The 26456-nt window shown below is 44.9% G+C and overlaps 1 protein-coding gene across 1 annotated transcript in view; it reads right to left on the minus strand.

Annotated features, from left to right (window-relative positions):
- The window catches only part of PAPPA (pappalysin 1), a gene marked incomplete at both ends in the record, with an annotated part of 247503 nt that overhangs the window by 31590 nt on the left and 189457 nt on the right, over positions 1-26456 (minus strand). Inside the window, 5 exons of the mRNA XM_080709626.1 lie at positions 1471-1618; positions 11002-11173; positions 12103-12313; positions 20783-20966; positions 24328-24496. Of these exons, the coding sequence (XP_080565752.1) occupies positions 1471-1618; positions 11002-11173; positions 12103-12313; positions 20783-20966; positions 24328-24496 (884 nt within the window). The remainder of the gene's footprint in view (positions 1-1470; positions 1619-11001; positions 11174-12102; positions 12314-20782; positions 20967-24327; positions 24497-26456) is intronic.

The raw sequence follows: 26456 nt of genomic DNA on the forward strand, positions 1-26456 counted from the left end.
CCCAGCCTCCTAAAATGCCTATATTAGCAAGCCCTCCGAGATACTACCTCTCTGCAACTTTTTCATCAGGGCCACTTGGAATGGTGGGCTCTCTAAGATCATAAAGTTTCTTCTTAATCATTAGAGAGAGCAACTGTGTGCTCTGATGTTTTCTAACCCTTGCAGGAAAGCAAGGGCCTAGACTAGATGCAGAAGTGCTGATTCCTACTCTAAGTTCAGGTGAAGGTCTCTTGCTCCCTGGGGCCATGGGTGTGCATCTTTGGAAGAAGATGAGGAGTCTCTAAGGACCTCCATTCTCCCACAATGGGCTTTGCTTCCAGACATGCAGTGACTGATTTTGGTGTGCCGAGTTAAAGCACATATCGGCTCTCTGCACACTCAGATAACCTTCTGCACCAGATAGCCTTGGCAGACATCCCATAAATCACATTGGCCATGAGAAAGGACATTCAATTCCCTGGGTTTTTCATCATGGTCAATTAGGAAATCAACTCAAGAGGTCAGCGTCGCTGCCCTGAAGCGAGGTCAGGCTGTGTTCCCAGTTCTCGGGAAGTCCTGGAGCCGGTGACTGAAGCATCTGTCTGTCTGGATGCCTGTTGTCAACCAAGCAGGTCCCTAGCACCAGGCCCCAGGTGGTCTCCCTCACAGTGAGTGTTTCTCAGGCTGGCCTCTCATTTTACAAATGGTCTTTTGTAAACGCTACTTATCTTCTTGGGGAGGCAGCCGAGATGTGGTGTGAAGAAGCCAGGTGTGGGAGCAGGCTGGGTCTCAGGATCTGGGGGCAAGTTCCATCGCCCCTTCCAGTTTCGATTGTCTCATCTGTTAAAGGTTATTGAGGGGGAAGGAAATCATGCCCTCTGAATAAGTGATGTAGGGCCTGGCCCATGGCAGGTACTGGTGAATGTTTAGTATGATGCAAATTCATAATAATATAGTCAGAGGAGCCACCCGGGATCTTTATGACTTTCTTAAACACTGTGTGTGCCTTCATATTTTTGGCTCTTTGGACACAAAATTCCTTCCTTCTCTTTTTGGTAGTGGGGATTGAGCCCAGAGGCATTCAACCTCTGAGTTATATCCCTAACCTTTTTTGTTCTTCTTCTTTTTTTTTTTTAAATAAGGTCTCACTAAGTTGCTGAGGGCCTCGCTGAGTTGGTGAGGCTATGATTGTCCTATCTCAGCCTCCAAAGTTCTGGCATTACAGGTATGCACCACCACCACCACCGTACCAGGCTCTGATAGGCTTTTTCAAAGCTTTGGGTGAATATCCCATCCCTTGGAAGCCTTCTGTGCCCCCTTGGCCTTGTATCTTTTTTATACTGTAACCATGCACATTTGCCCTCAGTAGCTGACTCCCTTCCTGAGTTGCCCCCATTTCTCTCATTCATACAGAACCTCACCTGGAGAACTGCCCTGTGGCCCACTCAGGCACACTCGGCCCTTCCCGCTGTCCCCTCATGAACCCCATACCTATGGCATAGTTGTCAGGGCACTGCAGTTTGAGGTTGTTGTTGAGCTGGTTTGGAGCTGAGCACTGGCCTTTCATCTCCTGGCAGACGTGGAAGGAGCCACTCCAGGTGCCATCTTTCCGGCAGTGGATAATGTTGCTTCCTCGTCCCTGACAACCAAAGAAACACAGTCAGGGACCCCAGCCACCAAATGGACAAGTCACCAGAATAAAAGAAAGAAAGGCCTCCTCGCCCATAGCTCCACAAAGCATTCCAGAATAATTTCTTAACAAATAGAGGAAACTCAGTCATCCTGAAAGAGTGGCATTGTTAGTAGATGGAGAAAGTGAGGATGCAGAGCAGGAATAAACTAGTTCCAGGTTTTACAAAGAGCCTGACCCTAAGCTTTCCTTAATTCTAACCTAGTGGTCTTTCCGATATTCAATAAAGGCAATTACAGCTTGAATTTTTGCTTTTTATTGATTTTGTTTTTGCTTTATTTTTGTGGTACTGGGGTTTGAACTCAGGGATAGTCTTTCTCTGAGCTATATCCTCATTTCTATCTTATTTCTTTTAATTTTGAAACAGGGTCTCACTAAGTTGCTGAGAATCTCACTAAATTTCTGAGGCTGGCCTTGAACCTGCTATCTTCCTGTTTAAAATCCCCAAGTACTAGGATTACAAGCCTGTGCCACCATGACAAGCTTGTTGTTGTTTTGAAAATGAGAAGGTAGGAGCCCATTAACTTCCCTGTTTCTACAGTTCACAGAGTTCATGTTCAGGGAGGGGGGAGGAAATGGGTGGGAATTGGGTAAAGGCTAATTGGGTGATATGTGCCTGTTCACCTATACTATCTTATACTCCACTAAGATATATGACTACAATGCACCAATAAAATTTTTTTAAAAGAGTCCATGCTCTGTAGCTATTTATAAAGAGGCCACTATAAGGTATGCAGGTTTGTTTCTTCAGACCTTATGAAAAAGCATCATATATTATGAAGAATGGGAATGAACAGACCATTTGATCCAGCAATACCACTTCTGGGTATCTACCCAAAAGTGTAGAAACCAAATTAATGCATGTGTTTCTATGTTTATAGCCTCACAATTCACAACTGCCAAACTATGAGACCGGCCAAGATGTCCATCAACAGATGAATGGATTACAAAACTGTGGGATATGTACACAACAGAATTTTACTCAGCCATAATGAAAAACAAAATTATGTCATTTGCAGGGACATGGATAGAACTGGAGAATATTATGCTAAATGAGATTAGTCAGTCACAAAAATGAAAAAATAGGATGCTCTCCCTAATATGTGGAAGCTAGGGAGAGAAGGGGTCACAGGAGGAACTCTAGACAAAGAAGGAGAAACCATAGATACTTTGCTCAGACCTTTGGTCTCAACTCCCTGCCATTTGGAAGGCAGCCTGGGCGGTGCTTAGTGCTTGTTGATCCTCTGTCTGCTATGCCCCTACTCCTAGCCACCTGGAAAACACCTTATCTGGTATGACCCTTCCTGCCCTCATTCCACCCCAAATCTGAGCAGCATTCTACCTCAATGTATCCTTGTTCCCTAAGGCCTTCAAGGCCCAGGATGATGCCCCGCTCCTCCCAGCGTCCTCAGGCCTTCTACAACACCTAGCCACTGGGGAAATGCATTTGTCACTCGAGAGTTATTTTTGTTCCTTCAAGAATGGGTTGTTTAACCAACATGGGGTGAATAGGTTGACAGTGATAGGATGAATATCTTTGTAAACAAGAAAAAAAATAAATGGATGTATAGTTGAGGACATAAAAACACAAGTGAGTAAACGAAGAAATGGATGAATGAGAATATAAAAGAGTGAGGACCAGAGGAAATGAATAAACTCTTTCAAAGGGCTGATGTAGGCTGAAGCTGTCCTGACTAAGAAAACAGCTGCAAGAAGACAGCACTCAGAAGAGAAAAAGGGCCCCTTTCTGAACCTCCCCCTCTCAGCAGGAGGGCGCAGTGGCCTTTGATGGCCATGCAAGCCACTCTGGCCATGGCTAGAAGGTGGTCTCACCCGGGCACGCAGCTGCGGGGTGACTTGCAGTCACTCTTGGTGGTTCTGTGTAGGCTCACAGCAAATTTATACAGCTTCATACGGCTTTTCAGAACCCAGACTCTCCCTGTCAGAGCCCCAGGCTCCAGGCCCCATGATTCTGCTGGGCCCTCTAGGGAGTAGGAAATTGACCCCAATTTCCTGGAGCCTTGGCCTGGGCCGATGATGCATTTGGCCTCCAGCCCCTGAAGGGCTGCAGACCTCAGCACTACGTGGGCCAGAGCTGACTGGAGAGCAGGGTTTGTAGCAGAGAATGTCTTAGAACTAGCTGGAATTTGCTCAAGGAGTTTCAAACGCAGGAGGCCTTGCCATGGAAGGTGAGCACAATAGACACTGATCTTGCTGCCTCCCATCACTGTCTACTGTTAAATGTGCCTTTATAAACAAAATTTAAAAAAATTAAAAACTATAAAACAACAACAGGGTGGCCTGTTGGGCATGGTGGTGCATACCTGTAATCCCAGTACTTGGGAGGCAGAGACAGGAGGATCATATGTTTAAGGGTAGCCTCAGCAACTTAGAGAGACCAACAGCAACTTAATGAGACCCTGTTTTCAAATAAAAAGTAAAAGAAGGCTAAGGAAAGAGCATAGAGGTAGAATCCTCTGCATTCAATCCTCAGTACCACAAGCAAATACAAAATCCTACCACTAACACCAACAAAAAAACAGGAGCCCCTTCTGTCAAGACATCTTAAACCCCGGAATGAGGCAATCTCATGGGCCAGCATCCACAGAAGAACCCACACGACACTTCCTGCCCTACCTTCTGCTATACGTCCTTTATTCCAGTCAGGGGAAACCTGGGTCTCTCAAGCACACCTCTCCTGCTCCCCATCTGCCTTGCCCCCTTGGCTGTGCAGTGTGTTCCACAGGGAAGACTTAGCATTACATCTGGGTGTGCTCAGTGCCTGCCCACCACCTGGAGCAGCCTGGATCCTTACAGATCGCTGAGGCTGTCTGGTTTAACCACAGAAGGTCTGGAGATATTGAAGATCCAATCTGAGAAGACTGGACACCACTTTTTCTAGGTGTTGTTTGGAAACTGAACCAATTTGGTGTGTTTGACTCCAAATGCGTAATTCTACATGCTAAGGTTTAACCTCTAACAAGAGCACCGAGCATCCTTCATCAAAGGAGTCTGCCTCTCTGTGCCTGTGCATCTGTCCTTAAAAATTCATGTTGCATGTTCTTTAGCCACGCAATTTCACAAAGAGCTAAAGGCATTTAAAAATTATAATGTTGCCGGGCCTGGTGGCTTACGCTTGCAATCCCGGCGCTTGGGAGGAGGAGACCAGAGGATCGCACTGGCTCAAGAGACCCTGTTTAAAAAAAATAAAATTATATTGTCGAATACCTATCTCATACCCAATGTTGTGCACATCATTTTAGTAATCTAATAAGACAGAAGTAATATCTTTTTTACAATTTCAAAAACTGAGGCTCATTGAAGATATAAAAAATGTGATTTTTTTAATGCCACTAGAAATTTAATCTGCTCTCTAAGCCACACTGCTAGCTCTTTTTATCTTTCGTTTTAAAACAGTATTTTGCTAGGTTGCTGCGATTCTCACTATGCTGCTGAGGCTGTCCTCGAACCTACAATCCTCCTGTCTCAGTTTCCCAAGTACTGGGATGAAAGCGTGTGCTACCATGCCTAGCTAAAAAGTGAGTTTTTGAATGATGCCAGGGGAGGAACGGTTCCAAAACTAGATCTTCAATTTCCTACTAAAATGATAATGCCTTAACTTTTCTGTGCCTCATTTTCCTGGATAGTTAAATGGGCATGGAGTCCACTACTCAAAAGACTCATCATGAGGATCCAGTGGCCAATCTTTGTGAAGTGCTTAAAACTTGCCATACATACGCTTGGCTAAGTATCAGCCAAAGCTCACACAAGTCCTGTTTAAAAACAGCAAGAACCGCGCCGGGCGTGGTGGCGCACGCTTGTAATCCCCGCGCTTGGGAGGCAGAGACAGGAGGATCGCGCAGGTTCGAAGCCAGCAGCGCTGGCTTAAGAGACCCTGTTTCCAAATAGAAATATAGAATAGGTCTGGGAGTGTAGCCCGGAGGTAGAAGGGCTTCCAGGAACCAAAGTACCACAAAACAAACAAACAAACAAATAAACAAACAAACAAAAAAAAAACCCAGCAAGAGCCCACAGAGGAGACAAGGCGGTGGAGTTTGGAGGTGGCCCTCTGGGCCTTTGCTGGAATAGAGGGGAGGACAGGGAGGCAGAAGGAGGGAATAGGGACAATGAGGCTTCTTCACCCAGGTAGAAATGAAAATCAATAAAATAACAGCGGAGGAAAATGTGGGTGTCTTGGAGGTGGCCAGAATGAGGCTTTACAGTGCAGGGACCTGGGGTCAAGCTTTGGAAGCAACCTGACCTAAGGACAGGGGCCGTGGCTGCACCCCCTTCCTGGCTGTGTAACACAGAGCATATCACTGAACTCTGCTTCCACCTCTGTAAAATGGGTCAAAGCTGGGGATGTCATGGGCTTACTGAAGACCTCAGTGTAGTCTGATCTGGCTGGGCAACTGGCACATAGTAGGTGTGCACTAAGTTTCAATGCCATCCATCACTTGGTGTGCCCCTGGCAATGGCCCCACATGCATTTTGCTTCCTGGTATAAAGGGGTGAAATGTAGCCTCAGGAGTGAGGCTGGACAGGAAACGTGGCTGAGTGTCGGGACAGGGCTCTAGACCTGGCCCTGCTCCTTTCTGGTGTCAGTGGCCTCTTCTATAGAGTGAGCAGGTGGCAGTGGGGGTCCCTGAGGTCTGGCTGAGCTCTCAGCACACATAGCCCTGAACTTTCCTAACATCCTCCAGCAGCCCTGGGTGCACAAATACACATTGAGCAACCCTGAAATGAGACGCTGCCCCTACCTGCCAAGGCAAGGTAGCCATGAAAAATGACAGCAGGTACCTCTGTGATCGTGTGGCCCGCTGGCTACGCTGTTGGCTCTGTTCCTGCCCCTCTTTTGAAGCATCTCTGCGTTGCCTCTACAAAGCACCTATAACCCCTGTCCTCTCCTGCTGCAGGCCTCACCCAGAGACCTGGCCCCATCCCCAAACTGCCTGCAAAGCCCTCACTCTGCTTCTCTTTCAGCCCTAGAAATGATTGTCACCTCAAGCCCAGGACTAAGCCCTGAGACAATTAGCACTTCTCCCTAGCTGCCCAGGATGGGACCCATGCCCTTTGCCACTGCCTAGCCTGGAAATGCATGGGGCCAGTGGGAAGAGAAGGGCTATGGTGTCAGAACACCACCGACTATCTGGGAATCTTGGCTAAGAACTTAGCATCTTAGGTCTTCTTTTTGCCTCTGTAAGATGGGGATGCTGATTCTTTTTCAAGAGTTTGCTGGAGTCCTCAAAATGAGAGAAGATCTTCAACACCAGCCCAGCACCCACAAAACACACAAGAAGGGTTTTTTTTTTTTGCTAGGAATGGTGACATGTGTTTATAATCCCAGCATTTGGGAGGCTGTGATAGGAGAATTGCAGGTTCATGGCCAGCCTTGGTAACTTAAAAAGGCCCTTAGGAACTTAGTGAGACCCTGTTTAAAAAAAAAACAACAAAAAAAAAAAACCCCAAAAAAACTATAAAAAGGGTATAGCTCAGAGGTAGAACACTATTGAGTTCACTCCTCAGAACCAAAAATTAAATATATAAAAGACTTTAAAAAGTTATTATTAAGATTCTCTCTTTGGTTTAGAGGAATAAACTCAGTATAAATGCTAGAGCTGAACAGTTCAATCTGCTAAGTATTAAGTGCAGCTCTTTACATTTAAGTTTGTATTATTTAAAATCAAATGCAGTTTAGTATTCAGTGGTCATTGTAATAATGTATCAGCTGCTCCATAGGTATATATGGTTGTTGGCACAGCACAGATATTGGATATTTTTTTTATCATAGAAGATAGCTCAACTAGGCAGGGTTGGTCTAGAGAACTATAGGAACATTCGTTCTATGGGTTTGTTTGAGCAAAAGACCAGGCTTCACCTGGACTCATTCTGGTTTCCCCACACCGCATTCTGGCCTATCGCAGGATCAGCACCTCCTTCTCTGACTTTCTGGACTTAGCCAGCAGAGAGCTGAGGGTCCATCTTCTGCCTTTGTTTCTGGTTCTTCTCTGCAAGGTAACCACCTCAAAGGCAGGTTCATTTGTGTCTTTTCCCGGGGCTCCTGGCACATATGGTGGCACCCGTTGTACACAGCACAATTCCAGGGGCATGCAGGGCTATGCCGTTGAGTTCACAACCTTGATTAATCCTCATGTTAGGTATGTACTAGTACATAGTTAGTTAGGAGTATGTTAGGTAGTACTAGTCACAAGGAAATGGAAGCTTGAAGAGTCGAGTAACTTGCCTTCTGGCTAGTAAGTGGTGAAGCTGGGATCTGAACTCAGGTTCCTGCTCCAGCATCACACCGGCTTCCAGGGAATGAACAAAGTGGGATTTTTATTTATCAATTTGCTTTCAGAGATGTCAGGAGGGAAGGTGTGGCTCTCCCCTCTAACAGCTCCCACACGTCCCTGCCAGAATCTGGAACTTGTTTGGCAAACGAAGCATGTCTGTTATTTACAAGCTTCTTGACTGAAGATACTCTGTACCCTACATTGCTTCTGTGTTTACAGGCAAGGAGAGGGGATTTGAGGTGAGTACTAGGTTTGGCTCTCAGGACCCTGAGGTCTGAGGGTAGAGGAAATTCATTTTCAGTACCAACTAGAAACGTCAATTGTATGTGGAGCCCATTTGGCCGGTGTTTCCTCATTCTTCCAGCCGACAAGCAATACCCTGCTCTGCTGCGCCTAGCTTCTCTATCCTCTGCCAAACAGAACCTCTTGAGTCGTCTGATAAATTTACATTTTCCTCTCCTTTAAATACAAACTGGCCATGAAAGTTACTTGGCAGGCCCCAGGCAGACTGGGTTTCAGTTTGATAACATGACCACAGCCAGAATATTCTTTGGCTCAGCAGTTTGGGAGCTGTGAGCTACAGTTTTATGTAAGGGAACAAGAGGAAAGCTGGTGAACTTGTGAGAGGCTATGGGGATCTCTGGCCCTCGGAACTGCCTCCAGCTGCCCTGCAGGTCGAGATGGCACTGGCCCCCAGGAGCAGTGAGCGTGCACCAGTGCCCATGCGTGTGCACAGAAGCCCCCGAGTGTACACAGCCAAGGCTTGGCAGGTGTCGCCCGCTAAACTCAGGTGATCCTATCCACAGCTGAGGCCACCTGGGTACAGATTCTGCCTCGGCTGTGGCCAGCTGTGCCACCCCTGGTGTTGAGTAACTTCTTTGACTGTTGGCTTTCTCATTGGGAAAAATACGGAAACTGCCTTCCATGGATGTTAGTTAATTTCAGCTCTTTCCAGTGCTCTGCTTTCAACCATCACTTCCAGGATACCTACTGGGTGCCTGGTGCTGTCCTGAGTGCTGAAGGCACAGGCGAGTTCAAAGCACAGGGCAGGACTTCAGGGTTGGTGTGGAGGGAGGCAGGAATGAAAGCAGACAATGACAGTGTCCTGTCGCCAGTGCTGTCTGTGAAAGGGAAACCCTGAGCCTGAAGGCAAAGGGATGTTAATTGAGGGTTCTGGGAAGAAGGGGTGCCTGGCTTGAAATGTGGGGCATGAATAGAATGTGGGCTGTTGGGAGAAGTGGGAAAACAGCTTAATGTTAAGAATGCAGAGGGGAGAGGGGACCTCAGTCTTACTGGTGGTGGGGAAGGAATCTGGAATTATGCCCTAAGGAGCTGGGATTATATCCTAAGGGAAAAGGGGGTCTCTGACTCATGTTTTAAGCAGGGGAATTGTCCTGATCAGATGGGAAATGATCAAGAAGCTGTGTGGTGGCCCAGGAAAGAGATGATGGTGACCTGGGCTAGGGTGGTAGCCCCTGAGGACAGAGAAAACAGTTTTAGGAGATGTCCCAGAGCGAGACTAGGCAGGACTTGGTAGTTGCTTAGATGTGGTATGATAGAGAAAAAAATGATGGTGGGTAAGCAGTGTCTGGTGTTTGAAAGCTCCTACTAAATAAAATCAATAAAGAGCTGGGTATGGTGGTGTACACTGATAATCCCAAAATTTGGGAGGCAGAGACAGAAGGATCACAAGTTCAAGGCCAGTCTCAGCAACTTAATAAGACCATTTCAAAATGATACGCACGCACACACACGCACACTAAAGACATGACTAAAGATGAAACTTCCTAGGGGTCAGCCGACTGAACTCCAACCTCACTCGCATGATGATCCGCACCTCTGTGAACCACAGCCCCTGGGGTATCAATTCCAAAGGGTGGGTTCTATTAAGATAGGAGCTCTTTCTGGATTTAAGTTTTCCCTTTGCTTGTCATTTCATTTTCCCACTTTGATTTTCTACCCATTCTGCTGGGTGGTGAGGTCAAGAAAATTCACTCACAGAATGTCTCTGCAGAGGTGGGGAAGAACACTGGATTTTTTGAGCTTGAGATACAATTTGAATCATACAAGCCCCTTCTGTCCCCCTTTATTCCACAGTGTTCTCCAAAATGCACTTCATGGGCCCCTTTTCTCTCTATGTTTTAGGAGCCAACTGATGTCTGAAGATAGTGGTAGTCTTCCGACCTTAAATACTTGAAGGAGCCGGGTGTGGTGGCGCACGCTTGTAATCCCTGTGCTTGGGAGGCAAAACAGGAGGATCGTGCTGGTTCGAAGTCAGCCTTGCTGGCTTAAGAGACCCTGTTTCCAAATGAAAATATAAAATACGTCTGGGAGTATAGCCCGGAGGTAGAAAGGTTTCCAGGAACCCCAGTACCACCACCACCACCAAAAAAAAATAAAAAATACTTGAAGGACCACCAGTGTCGGTGGTTATGGTTGTAGAAAATTGCCAAAAAAAATTAAATAAAAGCCTTAGTCCTTCCTATCAGAATCACTTATCTGATCAGTTTTACATGCTGGGATTCCATGCATAATATCTTTTTAAGAGCTCTGATGCAAAGTTTTTTTTTTTTTTTTTTTTTTTTTTGGCACCCAGGATCAAACCCTGGGGCCTTTTATCTCTAAGATACACTCTGAGCTCTTTTTCATTTTCATTTGGAAATGGTTTTGCTAAGTTGCTGAGGGCCTTGCTAAGTTGCTAAAAGCGACCATGAACTTGAAATTACCTAATTTCATCCTCTCGAATACTGGGATTAGGGCTTACAGACATGAGCCACCACACCTGATGCTAAACATTTTTTTAAACTAAAAATTTCTAAACAAATAAGATATGAATTTCAGGGAGAATGAAGAAGGTGAGAGCGACTATAGAGGAAGACAACTACAGCCCAGGTATTAACTTGGGCATTGGTCAATTGCCACTACACATACCAGCCACATGTGGAGAGACTGCTAGAGAAAGTGGCTATGTAGGTACGGGCTTTGGTAGGTGGAGAAGAGAGGGATTGTGATACTGATCTTGGATGCCAGGAGGCTTACCTGGGAGGTATCACTGTCTTCGCACTTGATCCTGCACTCACTGTTGAACTGGAAGCCATTAGTGCACTGATAAAGCCCGTGGAATTTGGGTGGAGGTGGGTCACAGGTCACAGGAACACAAGCTCCCTCCTGCCAGCTGCCATCCTGGGTGCACTGAGTCTTGAAGGCTCGTCTTCAAGGAAGAGATGGAAGAAGAGACATCAGAGACATGGTAAGAACCAGATGTCTAGGTCCCTGCCCTCCCCACACACTATCAGGTGGCCTCACAGTTCTCTCCCTGCTTTTGACTCTCCGCCTGTCCCACTGGGTAGTGGGGTATGTACAGAGATTAAGAAATATTCATTCACAGAATCCCTTCATCAGGAAGGCAGATGAATGGCAAAGACTTTCTTAGTTACATGTGGGTTGAGACAGAACTCAAATGCTACCAAGACTCTTGTCATCTCCCTTACAGAGCGTGTGTGTGTGTGTGTGTGTGTGTGTGTGTGTGTGTGTGTGTTTCTGTGCATGAGGTACTGGGGACTGAGCCCAGGGGCATTCATTTTACCTCTGATCTACACCCCCGACCCTTTTTATTCTTTTTGAAACAGAATCTCACTAGTCTTACTACATTCCTCAGGCTGTCCTTGAACCTGAACCCTCCATCTCAGCCTCTCAAGTACTGGGGTTATAAGCATATGCAACCATGCCTGGATTTTCCAGACCATTTTGATGGGTGCTGGCACAATGATTAATGACACACCCACCATTTATTGACAAGTACTATATGCAAAACCCTTTGTACACAGTCCTCCTTGATTCCTCACAACAATTCTATGGAATAACTATTATTATCATCTTTATCTTGCTGCTAAAAAATAGAAGGCCAGAGAAGTGACATCACCTTCCAAGATCACACAGATGAGTGTGCAGCCAAGCAGGAACTTGAAAGAAGTTCTCTTTGACCCAAACCTAATATCAAGTGTGCTTTCCACAGAATCTAATGGGATGACAGCAGGGTATGGTCTTCAGCACATGGGATGAATGTTTCCATCCAGCAGGCAGCCAAACCTGGCTCTGCTCCTCCCCAGAGCCCCAGAGCTTGTTTCTAGCCCCACTTACTTCTTTGACTTCCGAGAGGAGCCAGGCACATGGTATCCGGGCTTGCACTTGTACTTGCAGAAGGAGCCCACTTTATGCTTGTTCTCTCGGCAGCGGGCAGTCTGCAGGTCGGCATTGGGTACCGGGGGTGGAGCGAGGCACATGAGCTCACACAGGGCCTCAGGGAAGGACCACAGCCCATCCTCCAGACAGGTTAGGAAGCTGTTGTTGCCTGGAAGATGCAGGCAGGCAGGGTTAGCAGAGGGAGGAAGCCCTGGCCACCGAGCTATTACACAGGCTTCTTGAATTTTAGCTGGCTTGATGACTCAGAGGATTCCTCATAGGAAATTCTACTTCCTCCCACATACAGCTGAAGATCAACAGTGAGCCCAAGAGAGCTGCTACAGGGAAGAGGGGAGAGGATTATCCCTTATCTACAGAGAATTAAAACCCAAGCCTTCTGATTCCTGCTTCGGAACCTCTGTGACTGCACAGAGTAAAGACATTTTTAATCCTGCCACCTGTCCTATTTGTCTTCCAGCTGAGCATCCTGGCCCAGAGATGACAGGACTTGCCTTCTCAACAGCAGACGCATAAAACCCTCTAAGAATCTCCTCTGAGCTTTGGTCTTAGTGTGCAATATGACCTCGGTTACCACCCACCTTAGGCCTGGGCCCCTGTATCTGGAATACCCTCCTGGTGCCTGGAAGTGAGAGCACTGTATAATCAGAAGGTATGATTTCTGTCCGGCCCTAGCACTCAGCGAAACTCTGGCAAAGCAGCCGAGAGGTTTACACTTCCTCTCAGCTGGGCCAGCTCGGACAGAGTGCTGATTGCCATCGGGAGGCTGGCCTGATGGGGAATGTTGTAAATAAAGCGAAAACACAGCATGGCCAGCTCATATATTACTGAAGCACCGCCTGCTCGAATCTCCCCGACAATTAAAGGAGGACCAGAAACTGGTGTTTCTCAACTGAACTTGTCTCTTCTTGGCAATATAAATAGTGTTGACAACTAAGTCTGGAAACATGTTGGAGGCTCTGGGATTTGAAGGCTAGGCGTGAGGTGGTGCCAGAGAGAGAACCGGTATTGATTGAGAAGTTACTGCCTACTGCGGGCTTCTGATATGCTATTTTATTTATTCTCACAATAAACGATATAGTTTTCATTTGTAAATGGAGACTTGGAGAAAGAGATGACTCAATTCAGTTCTTATAACTCACTGTATTAATAGCTATATCAAAACACAAAACTCAGGTTTAAAACTACTTTCTTCTAACCACAGAGATGGTTAGTTTTCATGGGTAGTTGGCTACCTGTGTTCAGCAGAGCTCTTATTTTCCATTCTGGAAAAGACAACCTCAACAACTTTCCTACCCCTGGAAAGAAAACAATAGATTTGCCTTTCAGATGCTGAGAGGACCAAGCACAAGGACATTTATTAAAAAATGACCATGACAGTGCTGTCATCATTTCTGTTGGTTCTTCACGTCTCTCCTCCTGCCGCATATGCTTTAGCTCTTAATAGCAGGTCTGAAGAGCTATGTGAGTTACACAGAATCCATCATTCATTCACCGTCTATGCAGTACTTGCTATGTGATAGAGGTACTTATATATTAATGGCACATTGCTCAGGTGTCTTCTACACTGCCCTGCAAACAAAATAAAACTAAAATAAAAACCCTGCATTTTTGGAGCTTGTAATCTAGTAGGAAAAGGAAAAATGCAAAAAAAAAATTATACTCAAAAATAGATTATTAGGCTGGGCAAGGGGACACATGCTTGTAATCCCTGCACTTGGTAGGCTGAGACAGGAGGATCGCACAGGTTCGAAGCCAGCCTCAGCTACTTAGTGAGGCTCTCAGCAACTTAGTGAGACCCTGTATCCAAATAAAGAATAAATAAAATAAGTCTAGGAGTATGGCCTGGAGGTAGAAAAACCCCTGGATTCCACCCCCAGTACTATAAAAAATAGATTATTAGTGCCAAGGTTGGTGGCACAAGCCTGTAATCACAGTACTGAGGAGACAGGAGGACTGCAGGTTCAAGGACAGCCTCAACAAGTAGTGATACTCTCAGCAATATAGTGAGACTCTGTTTCAAAAACAAAGAACAAAAAGGGCTGGAGGTACAGTTCAGAGATAGAAAGCCCTAGCTCAATTCCTAATACTACTATACTAAAACACACACACACACACACACACACACACACACACACACACACACAATCATTTAGTGCACTAGAAGGTGGCAAATACCATGTAGAAAAACAAAGCAGGAAAAGGGAGGAGGAGCGAGTACTATGCAATTTTATGCTGGATCCCCTGCTTCTCCTATCAAAATTAATTTGCTTCTATGTCTTCCTTCGACAGTATGATTCATCTGGTTAACACAAGACAATTTGGTGTCTGTAAACTATATAGAAAACACCATATTGAAAAACTGTAATCCTGCCAATTACAGATATTGTTATATTGTGTAAAATAGTAAAGGGTATGGAAGGGTGACACTTGGCTTCTACAGAAGTGGAAAGGCCTCTAGAACACCAGTCATTACAAAGCTCTCTGTGCACCACTCTGGGGATTGGGCTGGTTAGTGGTTTGGAGCGCTAAGGCATAGCAGGAGTTTAGAGAGAAGAGGAGATATTAAAGATACAAAGCACACGTTCTCCAAAGTGCTCGGAAGGTATAAAATATCCATGAATAAAGTGTGAGGACTCTTCAAAAGTACACCATATCAGCTAAACAAATTGTAGACTGTAAGGGGGATTGACAGTTCTTCAGACGCAAGGTAACATAAAAAAAATTGTGGAGAGTTAAGTAAAATGAAGGTATACATTCTGGGAGAGAGTAAATAGGAGTTATCAGTGTCAAAAAAAAAAAAGAAAAGAAATATGCTAACAAGAACTAAGGATTCAGGACCATGGATATGTCTCCCATGCCCCAAAGAAACTCACAAGATACAGAGAATTAACTGTGCAGAATCAGTATTTCCATGCTCCAGCTGTTGCCACAATCTACATCCACCAAGTATATTAAAAGAAAGTAGGATATGATAGATGTAGTCCATCTCATGTCCTTGACACTGCCCTCCATACACTGCAGGGTGCTTACCACTTGAGGTTTTCTTGTTGTTGTTGTTTTAGTCATGGCTGCTTGCTCTGACCATACCTAGGCCAAGTTTAAAATACCAAGGAGTTAATGCCTTGCAAGTAGCCCTGAACCAGTGATGGAGTTGATGAAGTCACATGACAGCTACCAGAGCTCTGGTCACTCAGATATGTTTTACATTGTCCCTCAGGTTTCCCCAGATAGAATAAGCTCTAATTTCCCACAGTGGTATCTTTAGAAGAAACCCTTATTGCCCAGAATGGTAGCACACACTTGTAATCCCAGCATTCAGGAGGCTGAGACAGGAGGATTGCAGTTAGCAAATAGCCTCAGCTACTTAGTGAGCCCCTTTGCAACTCAGTGAGACCCTGTTTCAAAATAAAGAATAAAAATAGGGCTGGAGGTGTAGAGTGAACCTAGAATGGCCCTGGGTTCCATCCCCAGTACTGCAAAAATAAATAAGTACTAAATAAATAAATAAATGAAAGAAAGAAAGAAAGAAAGAAAGAAAGAAAGAAAGAAAGACTTATTGGCTTATGAATTCAATGTCTCCAATCTACATCCCCTACCCATGTTCCCTAAAGAACATGACTATATCTGAGCCTGGAGTTTCATGCATAGGCTAAGAATATTGATAGAGATTAGATTGCCACAATTTTGGGTCTCTACTCCTTCACTAGCTCGTTTTATAAAACCAGGAAAATACATCTTGCTTGACCTGTCTACAAATTTGGCTACAGAAAATTCAATCTCCAGTGAATATTAAAATAATTGGGGATTTGTAGCAATGTCAAAAGAGAGGTGTTTGTTCGGTAGGCATGATGGTGCACACTTGTAGTTCCAGTACTTGAGAAGCTGAAACAGGAGGATTGCATGTTCATTCATGGCCAGCCTCATGGCCAACCTCAGCAACTTAGGGAGACTCTCTGCAACTTCATAAAACCCTGTTTCAAATTAAAAAATAAAATAGAGCTGGGGGTCTAGTTCAGAGGCAAAATGCCCCTAGGTTCAATCCTCGGTACGAGAGAGAGAGAGCGAGAGAGCGAGAGAGCGAGAGAGAGCGAGAGAGAGAGAGAGAGGGAGAGAAGTCTTTTTAAATTATTAAAATTTATTATTTCATTTAAAACATTAATACAAAACCAAGTCTCTAAGGGAGTATTTTTAAGAAAAAATAAGTTCGGGTGTGCTATAAAAGACTAAGGCGATTGTAGTCAACAATACTGTATTGTGTACTTCAAAAAAGTTTCAAGAAAAGACTTTGAATGTTTTCACCACAAAGAAATGATGAATGTTCAAAGTAATGAATATGCCTGTTGCTCTGATTTGATCATTATATAAAATATACACATATCAAAACATCACACTGTCTCCCATAAATATGTACAATTATAATGTGTGAATTTAAAAATAAAGATTGAAATCCACATAGAACAGTAGCAATTCCTTCCAACAAAGGAAGTCTCAGAGCTTCAGTCTGGTTTTTCTAGCATTTCCCGTGTATTGTTGTTCTTGCCTGGATCGTGACTCAAGGGGATGCATCTTGTCTGTTCTTTATTCTCAGAGCCTCGCCTGTTGCCAAGCACACAGTAGGTCCTCAATTTCCATTCACCGAGTGAATAAAGTATCTACCTGTGATCTTAAATAGGTCCCCTGATCTCTTTGGCTCTTAGCCAAAGCCATCTCTGAGTTCTGAGGTTAAAGAGAATTTTTAAAAGGCAACAGCAAAAGCTAGAATTAGGACACAGACCTATCACAGTCTTTGTAGGGTGTATGTGGATGGGGGGCATTTTTCCTTTAGAGGCTGCACTCCTTAGTAAATATTAAATGCAGCCAGCATGGTTGAGTTGACTTGGGGTTAAATAGGTGATGTGAATAATGCTGTATTTTTAGCCATTTAATTAAACATTTATGATTTTGATCTTGAGGGCGTCATTTTAGGATGTGAGAAGACGTTTCCCCTCATGCATTTTGGAGGCCTTGTCTGTGCTCATTTGATGAAGAACCCTGGAAGCAGGGGCTTGAAGACTGAGCTCTCAGGGTTAGTCTGCACAAATCTTAGAGATCAGAATGTAAGTGATGTTTCTGGATATTTGAGAGAATTCCCCTGGACTATCAAGGGCAAGTGGGTCTGCACCTCCTATGTTGAACTAGGTTCCTAGGGAGTGCACTCAGAGGGTTGTCCTGGGCGGGAGCTGCTCTTCTGAAGGCTCCAGCTAAATGGCCTGGAAGGAGCAGGGAGAATGGAATGTGTCTCCATATCTCTTAGAACCAAGGACTCTACAAGTCCCGGCAAATGTCCTGCTACCTGCTCCTTGAGCTTGCTAATGTCACCTTCTTTGCCTTTCTCATGCCAGGGGTGTAAAAAGGCTATCTTCCTGTGCTGCTCAGACGTTCATGGGAGAGCTTTTCAGAGAAGATATTTTCTAACACTTTCTCTAGCTCTGGCTTTGTATATATTCCATATCTTCTTCAGTCTAACCCTTCAATGTGAGCACTTGTAAGCATGTTTTTAGATGTGGAATTGCTCACCTAAGACCAAAGAGTTGGCAGGGTAGGCAGTGACAGGAGCTGAACCTTGGACTTTCTGATTCTAAAACTATTTCTTAAACCATGCAGCAAAGAAAGGAAAAACAGAAGGTGGAAGGGAGGAAAAAGAAATGACAGTCAGTGTGGAGGTTTCTCAGAAGACTGAAAATGGAACTACCATATGACCCAACTATATCCTTCCTGGGGGTCTTTTCAAAGGAACCAAAGTCATAATATTATAATGATACATGCAAACCCATGTTTCTAGCAGCACAGTTCGCAGCCAAGATATGGAACCATCCTAGGTGTCTGTCAACAGATGCATGGATTATACAACTGTAGTATATACACACAATGGAATTTTATTCAGCTACAAAAAATGGTATCATCTGCAAGGAAATGGATGAAACTAGAAAATATTCTGGTAAGTGAGATTTGCCAATCTCAGAAAACAGTTGACCATTTTCTCTCATATGTGGAAGCTAGAGAAAAATTGGGTAACAAAAAGGATTTTATATAAAGAAGTAGAGGCTCCAGTGGAGCAATGGAGGGGGTTCTGGGGAGGATGGAGAGGCAGAAAGGAGCTCCAGTGAAGGCAATAGTTAAAATAATACTGCAGACATATATTAAATTAACAATACCAGTTTCAATAACAAGTACCAGGAGAGGGAAGGATCTGGAGGGACACACACCAAGTGCTGTGTGCATGTATGTTTCTATCACTCTGAAACTCATTGTGATATAAAATTACAAGGGGCCAATAAAAGTACATTTAAAAGAAGCAAATGCAATAATGGAGAGAAAGGTGTTTTGATCACCTCTTTGCCCCCCTGGCTTGAGCAAGGCAAAGAAGGTGACATTCACAAGCTCAAGGAGGAGGTAGCACGACCTTTGCCGGGTCCCCACTGCCTGCAGATCCAAGCAGGAGCCTCAGGACAGCAGTCTGTGTACCAGATAATACAGACTACGTACGTGAGCTGGCAGTCGGTCAGAGTGGGGTGTAAAGAGATACCACTCCGCATTGTTGAGGGAGGAGCAAAGTTGAGATCACCAACTCTCAGAACGAAGGTCCTCATCTCCACTGCAGGGAACCCTCCCCCAGCCATGCTCAGCAGAGAGCAACAGAAGGGCCTGCGTCACTTTGATTAAGGATTATTATTAGCCACAATGGAAGCTGCAATAATCAGTGCTAATTTATACACCTCCTCGACCCAAGGGCCTCTGATTGAGGAAAGTGTGATTTCCTAGTCTGGAGTTATTAATATATCTTGCATCCCACTGGTAAATGGGACCAAGCATTGGGCTTAGATGCCTTGAAAGTTGGAGGGTTTCCAAATTCCACTGGTCTCTTCACCTGTCTCTGACCTAGATCTTCAGAGTCACTGAAATGAAATGTCTATAACTTTTTATTCAAATCTTCTTAGGTTAAAAGTGAGAGGCCCTAAAAAATAAAAACAAAAACAAAAATACAGGTCCTTCCTGCCTTTCTTTGGGAGCAATTTGGTAAGATTGCTGGGTCTTTATCTCTTAAAAGAAAAGTATGTTGTGGTATTATTTTCCTTTCTTTAATACATTCAGCCATTCAGTCAATACATTTAGTTGAGTCTTTTTTTTTGTGTGTGTGTGGTACTGGCAATGGAACCCAGGGGTATTCTACCTCTGAGCTATACCCCGAGGCCTGTTTTATATTCTTTATTTTGAAACAGGGTCTCACTGGGTTGCAAAGGGGCTTCACTAAGTACCTGAGGCTATCTGAGAACCGTGATCCTCCTGTCTCAGCCTTCCAAATGCTGGGATTACAAGTGTGCATCACCATGCCCAGCTTATTTTTTTGTTTATCCTTAACATATGGCAGGTCTGGGCTCTGACAGCAAAATGGCAAAAAAATTAGACTCAGCCACCACCCTCGAGGGACTCCAGCCCATATGAACTTCCTAACCATTTAGAGGCAAGTGTCCCCTTGAAAACCTGGTGAAATCATTGATGTTCTCCCATCAGCAAAAAAAGTGTGTGTCTGAGAGTCTCACAGTCCACAGGCACACACAACAGTATATCCAAGGCTAGAGGAGTCCACAGACACCCTCCAGGATCCCCACCCCATGCCGCAGAAGCCCATTCACATATGCTCTTGCAGGATGGGTGCAAAAATGGGACTTTGTGCTCAAATGAGATATTATTTGGGGTAGTTGGTAAAGGGTTGATGTTTCCTCTGATAAATCAAGGGAAGGAGAGACCCTGAGACCTTTGAAAATTGGGTATGATATCAAAATGTGACATACTTGACGAAAAGCCAGATAATTCATCCTGAAATTACTGCTAACTGGGCTCTATCATTTTGTTTAAGTTCCTTCCTTCCTCTTGCTGGGCAAAGATTTCCAGTTATTCTCGAGCTCTAAGGGCCCTTTTGGGTCTGCCATTCCAGGACACCCAGGCCAGTGTCTCACTAGTTTCCAAAATGTGGTTCCTTCTCTAATACACCAGACTCCCCAAATTCCATACTCCTAGTGCCCGGTCCAGGAGGATGCCAGGTGCTTCCTATCCATATCTGCTGTTCTCTCCCTAGCCACTCCTTGTTACAGAATAGAACCTGACATTTGAGAAAGACAGATTTTGCTGCAGCAGAGTCCCTACTGCTAATACAGCTTGGACAAATCCTTCAAACTTTGAGGCTCAACTTTGTCCTCTGTGAAATGGAACTGCTAAGAACACTTACCCGATAGGGCTTACTGGGCTTTAACCTTTCAGGGCAAACTAGTTACATCAGTTCCAATTATAACTCTCTTTTCTGCCCTCCCTGCCTTTCTTTTCTTTTTCCTTTTTAAGATTTGCAGTCATGCAGGGGACTTTGCTTCCCTGTGGGTTTTCTTAGCTCCACAGCTTGGAGGTGGTGGGTTGGGGGGCAGTTCATGTAAATACAATTGGTAGAAAGAAATCAGGTAGCACAGGGAAAAACCTGTTCCTGCCCCCTTTGGCGTCTCAGACCCAGAAAACGGGCCTGGAAGCAGTCTCGAGGTTTCCCACAGACAAAGGGGGTGTGGAGAGCTGAGGAAAGGATCCCAGATACCTTTCAGCTGTGCAGGATGGCGGCATTGAAAGGAACACTTTCTGCCAAAGGTGGTGCCCTCAGGACAGGAGAAAGAGGCGGCGTAGACATGATGCTGGTCGGGTACGCCGCAGTCCACAGGCTCACAGGCCACCTGCTTGTTCCACTTGCCCTCGGTGCAGGTCACTGTGACGCTGGGGCCCGTCTGAAAGGCAGAAGTGGGCACTGTGAGGGACAGGAGACAGGACCCTGGATGCAGGCAAATACCTTTCTTCCCCAGGTGGCAGCTCAATCTTGTTCAGGCACAAGGAGATCAACGCTTCACACTGAACTCCTTTTTGTCATTGCAACAACCACATGAATTAGATATTTCAGTTCCCTTTTTTTAAAATTTTTATTGGTGCATTATATTCATATATCATATTGGGGTAAAAAACTTGTGTGTACAGTCATGTACACGTCACTGATTTAACCCCTACCCAATTCCCACCCCATTCCCTCCCTGTCCCTCCCTCCCTTGCTCGGCTTAGTGGTTGACTTGGATATGTTTAAGTACATTGTGTGTTTTAGAGATTGCCCTTAAGGATGCAAAAACTGAAGCTCAGAGAATTGATCAACCCCAGATTACTTACCTGGAAAACGGATACATGGGACTTGAAACCCTTAGTCATTTTATATTTTATTTTTATTTGGAAACAGAATATCACTAAGTTGCTGAGGCTAGTCTCAATTTGCAATTCTCCTGTCTCAGGATCCCATATACTGGGATTATAGACATATGCCACCATGCTTGGTGAAGGATATGCTTTTAAAAAGCTACCTATAGCCGGGCGTGGTGGCGCACGCTTGTAATCCCCCCGCTTGGGAGGCAAGACAGAGACAGGAGGATTGCGCTGGTTCAAAGCCAGCCTTGCTAGCTTAAGAGACGCTGTTTCCAAATTTTAAAAAATATAAAATAGGTCTGGGAGTGTAGCCCAGAGGTAGAAGGGTTTCCAGGAACCCCAGTACAACTACCCCCATACACACAAAAATACCTATAGCCAGGCATGGTGGTACAAACTTGTAATTCTAGAATTTGGGAGGCTGAGACAGGAGGACCCCGGTTTGTAACCAGTTTTAGCTAATTAGAAAGGTCCTTGGCAACTCAGTGAGACCCTGTTTCAAGATAAAGAATAAAAAATAAAGCTGGGGGTATAGCTCAGAGGTAGAATGGCCCTGGATTCTATCCCCAGTGTCCCCTTCCAAAAAAAAAAAAAAACGCTATCTATAGAGTCTCCCAGATCACTATTTACATTTTAGTGATGGGAGTTTTGAGATTTAGAGACCACATAGGATATGGTGATTTCTTTAACAAAATAAACTCTGAAACAAGTTTAAATGAGGTTGATCAACCACAGGTTAATCTTGGAAGGACTTGGAAAGTCCTTGGAGGAGGTTACCAGGAGTGTATTGAGGTGCTTGGTACATGGTAGGCATTGCCCAGGGATATAGGAGACCTGGATGTTTGTCCTTAGTGCTCTGAGACCATGGGAAAGTTCTGTTCTGTATGTGAGTTCTTCCATTGGCAAAATGAATGGATCCCACCCCCTAGTCTCAGATCTGATGGCTTCGTTAATCAAGAAAGAAATTCATGAAGAAGAAACAAGTCTAGGAACAAATGAAAGGTTTGACAGAGATGTGAACCCAGCTAGAAGATGGTAGGGCGGTGTGGGTGGAAGGGTGAGGCCAGACTGTAGCGCCAAGTGGAGGACCGTCCCTGGCAGCCCGGAGGCCTCCATTCAAGGAGGAAGCGGCCAAATCCCGGGGGTTTGGGGATGCCAAATGTCGATCTGAGATTTTAAAAGCAAAGGACATTTTCCCCTCTTAAGCACACATCAAAGGAAAAGAGGTCCCTCACTGCCAAAACAGCCTAATTGTTTCCATAGGCGTTCAGACCTGCTATGTCTGACACACGGAAGTAGGTGTCTAATACAAGCAAGCCCAGAAGCTCTGTACAAACAGGCGTTCCCAACAACAAAGAATGTGCCCCGTGTGCTTGCAGTGTGAAGGCAACATCACCTGGCAGGGGCCCTGGACGAAGAGGTGTCTAGCGACAATGCTCTGAAATCCTCAACTGCTAGGGCTGGGAAGACCATGGCCCACTCCCCTTCCCCTTGTTTGATTTCTTTTATTTTTTTGGTGGTACTGGGGGTGGAACCCAGAGGCTTCCTATCTCTGAGCTATACTCCCAGCCCTATTTTATATTTTATTTGGAAACAGTTGTTTCATTTTTTTCAGCATGCACGTCTTTGCCTGTCTATGTGTTTCTCAGCTCTCATGTCACTCCTTCCAGAGAACTTTCCTTGTATTGCTTCTTATTTCCGCAATAACCTACATTTTCATTTACAGTCCTGTCACGCTGTGAGGTCATTACTCATGAATTGTCTGTCCACCTGAGACCCAGAGACAACATCTGGCCAAAGCCACATTTTACCACCTCACTCAAATCCATGCCCTGCAGCCAGGAGAGCCTGTGTCCAGCATGATCTGACCTCATCACGTCCTCCAGTACCTCCCTGTTGCCCTAAAGATGGACCCCAAATTTTCTGACAGGGCCCTGCACCAGCAGCACCTGTTTGGCCCTTTCACCTCTTGATTTGGTGAAAAATTTCTCTATCTATAGCATGCTTTTACATTCTCTTCCCGCTGTGCCAGGGATATATATTTTCTTTTTCCCAGCAAGCACCCCTTTGCCAGTCTATCTGTTTCTCAGCTCTCATGTCATTTCTGCCAGAGAACTTTCTTTTTATTGCCCCATATTTCCACAACAACCTACACTTCTGTTTACAGTATTGTCACACTGGAAGGTCATTACTCATGAACTGTCTGTCCTCTCTCCCCCCATTAGCCCCTAAGCTTCTTGAGAACAATTTGATTACATTTTTTTTTCTATCTTAATCACGTGTGTGTGTGTGTGTGTGTGTGTGTGTGTGTGTAGAATCAGGGTCTCAGTTGCAGAGGGTCTCACTATGTTTCTGAGGTTAGTTGTAAATGTGTGATTCTCCTGTCTGAGCCTCCTAAGTACTGAAATTATAGTATGTGTCACCACACCGGCTTAAATCACTTATTTTTCTCTAGGATCTGGTACTATATTTAATTTCTAGTGAACCCATGCTTTGTGATGAATGAATGAAGGAGCATCCCATTGACAGAGGACTCTTTCTAAAGCATCCCATCCAGGTATGGCTGAGTTCTGATTAGAAGAGTTTCATTCCAAAATGCTCAGCCCAATCTTGCAGATTTGCAAAGTATACAAGCACATTAATGTATGTTGTGTGGAAAACTATTCTGTAGGAAAACCCTTCTCTTATAGATGCCAGATCCACTTGTTCAATGTTTCATTCATTCATTCATTCATTCATTCATTCATTCATGTATATATATGGAGAGAGCAAGAAGGAGATATCTACTATATATATTGTGTGGCAGCAATATTTTAAGCACAGGGAATTGTACAGGAAACATGTCCCATGCTGACCAGCCTTCCATGGGTGGAGAAGGGCTCTGTGCTCAGCTCCGACACCCACCTGCGTCTTGATAAGCTCATCATCCCGCTGTATCTGGAGCACGTATCCCTTCTGGCAGCTCACAGTGCACTGGGCACCATGGTAGCGGTCACTGCTGGAGCAATTGAGAGAAGCATTCTGCACGGCCAGCTCTGGGCAGTCAGTGGCCTCACAGGCAAAGTGCACACAGCTGGGGACAAAAGAAATGAGAGAGTAAGAAGGGGTGCCCTCACAGGACAATATCCCCCAGATGGACAACAAGAATGAGCCTCTGTCGCCAACATTTCAGGTGGTTGAGTCTGAGGAATGAAAAGGATGCTGGTTGAGGTAAAGAAGACCCTGGAGCCCTTGGTTAAGGGTTACCATTAAGAGAACAAGTTATGGAGACAGATGATCTAGGGTTTAAATCCTACCACTTGAAAATTTTAAATGTTATGAAATTTCAAACCTTATAGAACCTCAGGTTTTCCATTTGTGAAATGGGATGATTAGGATTAGAGCAAGTACGTATTACTTCCTGTCTGCCAGGCACTGTAGTGAAGGACCCTTCATGTTGTATAAGAGTACCCACCTCCAAGGGCCATGGAGAAAAATAAATCAGTTAATTCAGGAGATACACATAGCAGAGTTCCCGTAACATATTCAGGACTCAATGCATATTAATTATTATAGAGATAGCTGTGTGACTCCGGACACGCACCTAGCCTCAAAGAGCTTCAGTGTACCTTCAAATTCAGCCAACCGCAAAGAGCCATGTGATTCAATTGAAGTGGTGGAGGTAGAAGTGTTTCATAATTGTAAAGCTACTTACGAATCATTGGTAAAGTCATACAGAGACCATGCTTTGCATTTTGCTCTTACTGCAATCCTTGCTTTTCTACCAATCTGAATTCCGCCCATTCTTTAAGTCTGAACTATATGTAAATTTCTATAGGAAGTTTCCCCTTTCCCCCCAGGTGAGTTGTTTGCAGGCACTGGGGCAGGCTTCCTCTCTAACACAATTGCCTCATGCTGGATACATTGAAAACACAGGTCCTGGGTACATGCCAGGCACTGGAATGAATGCCAATCTTTAAGGAGACAAACAGAAACAATATGAAATCCCTGGGCTTGAATGAATGATCTGCTTTTATGTTAAAGCTATGCATGACACTCAGTAACATTAGTTACCGTTCATTGATTGTTTATATACACGATCTTACTCCATCATCAATTCTAGGAGCTAAGTTTTATTCATTTTACAACTGGAAATACTGAGGATCATCAAGGCTAAAAAGTGGCCTAAATTCCCACCCACATGTGCGACCCCCAAAGTCCTCCTTGTTAACCTAGCCCCATGGTCCTGGACTAGCATGTCCTTGAGGGAAGAGATAATGCTTGTATCCTGTTGTGCACTTTGCACTGGGACTCAAATGCCTTGCAGACAGATGCTGCCTAAGTAGAAAGAAACAAATGGGGGCAACACCTTGCAAAGGCTCCCAAGCATTTCACAGGGGGTTTAGATGTTAATTCCAAATGCAGAGAGCTTTTGGGGCAGGGTGTTCTTTCTAATTGCTGCTTCTCTGTTTCGAACCCAGTGCCTGGCCTACAGTATGTACAGATGGCTAGATTAGCATTGAGAACCCAAAGCTTTTATTTTCCTGTTTCACCTAAAGTACTGGGAGAAATTTTGACCAAACCAGATTCAGAAGTACTTTTTAATTTTTCTCAGTGCTGGATTCAGGATATCCCAGTGAGGGTTTCACTGGGACACGGTTACTCATCCCCATACTCTACCCGTTACTCAAAAGGATAGTGAGAAGTAAAGGGAGGGGAAAGCCTGGGGAGCTAAGCGCTTCCACGGCAAAACACATATAAATTCTCTTTCTTAAATAGTCAGTGAAGGGCGGGCATTGCTTTAGGTCTCAGCTTCTCCCGACCTGACTTTGTGCCCTCTGCCTACCTGATTTCAGACATGCAGGGCGACAGGGATAGAGTGACACTAGTTGAACTATTCCCTTCCCCGCCCTTCTCCTTACTCCTGACAGCCTCTGTGCTGCACCATGTGGAGACCTCGAAGAAGCTGTAATCGTGGAGTCAACACAAGGGCTTTGACACCAAACAATGCATCTGTTCACGTTGTGTAAGCGCTGGGGGAAAAAGCCACATGG

Source organism: Muscardinus avellanarius (genome assembly GCF_963383645.1).
Source record: "Muscardinus avellanarius genome assembly, chromosome: 13".
In the NCBI taxonomy this organism is placed as follows: domain Eukaryota; kingdom Metazoa; phylum Chordata; class Mammalia; order Rodentia; family Gliridae; genus Muscardinus; species Muscardinus avellanarius.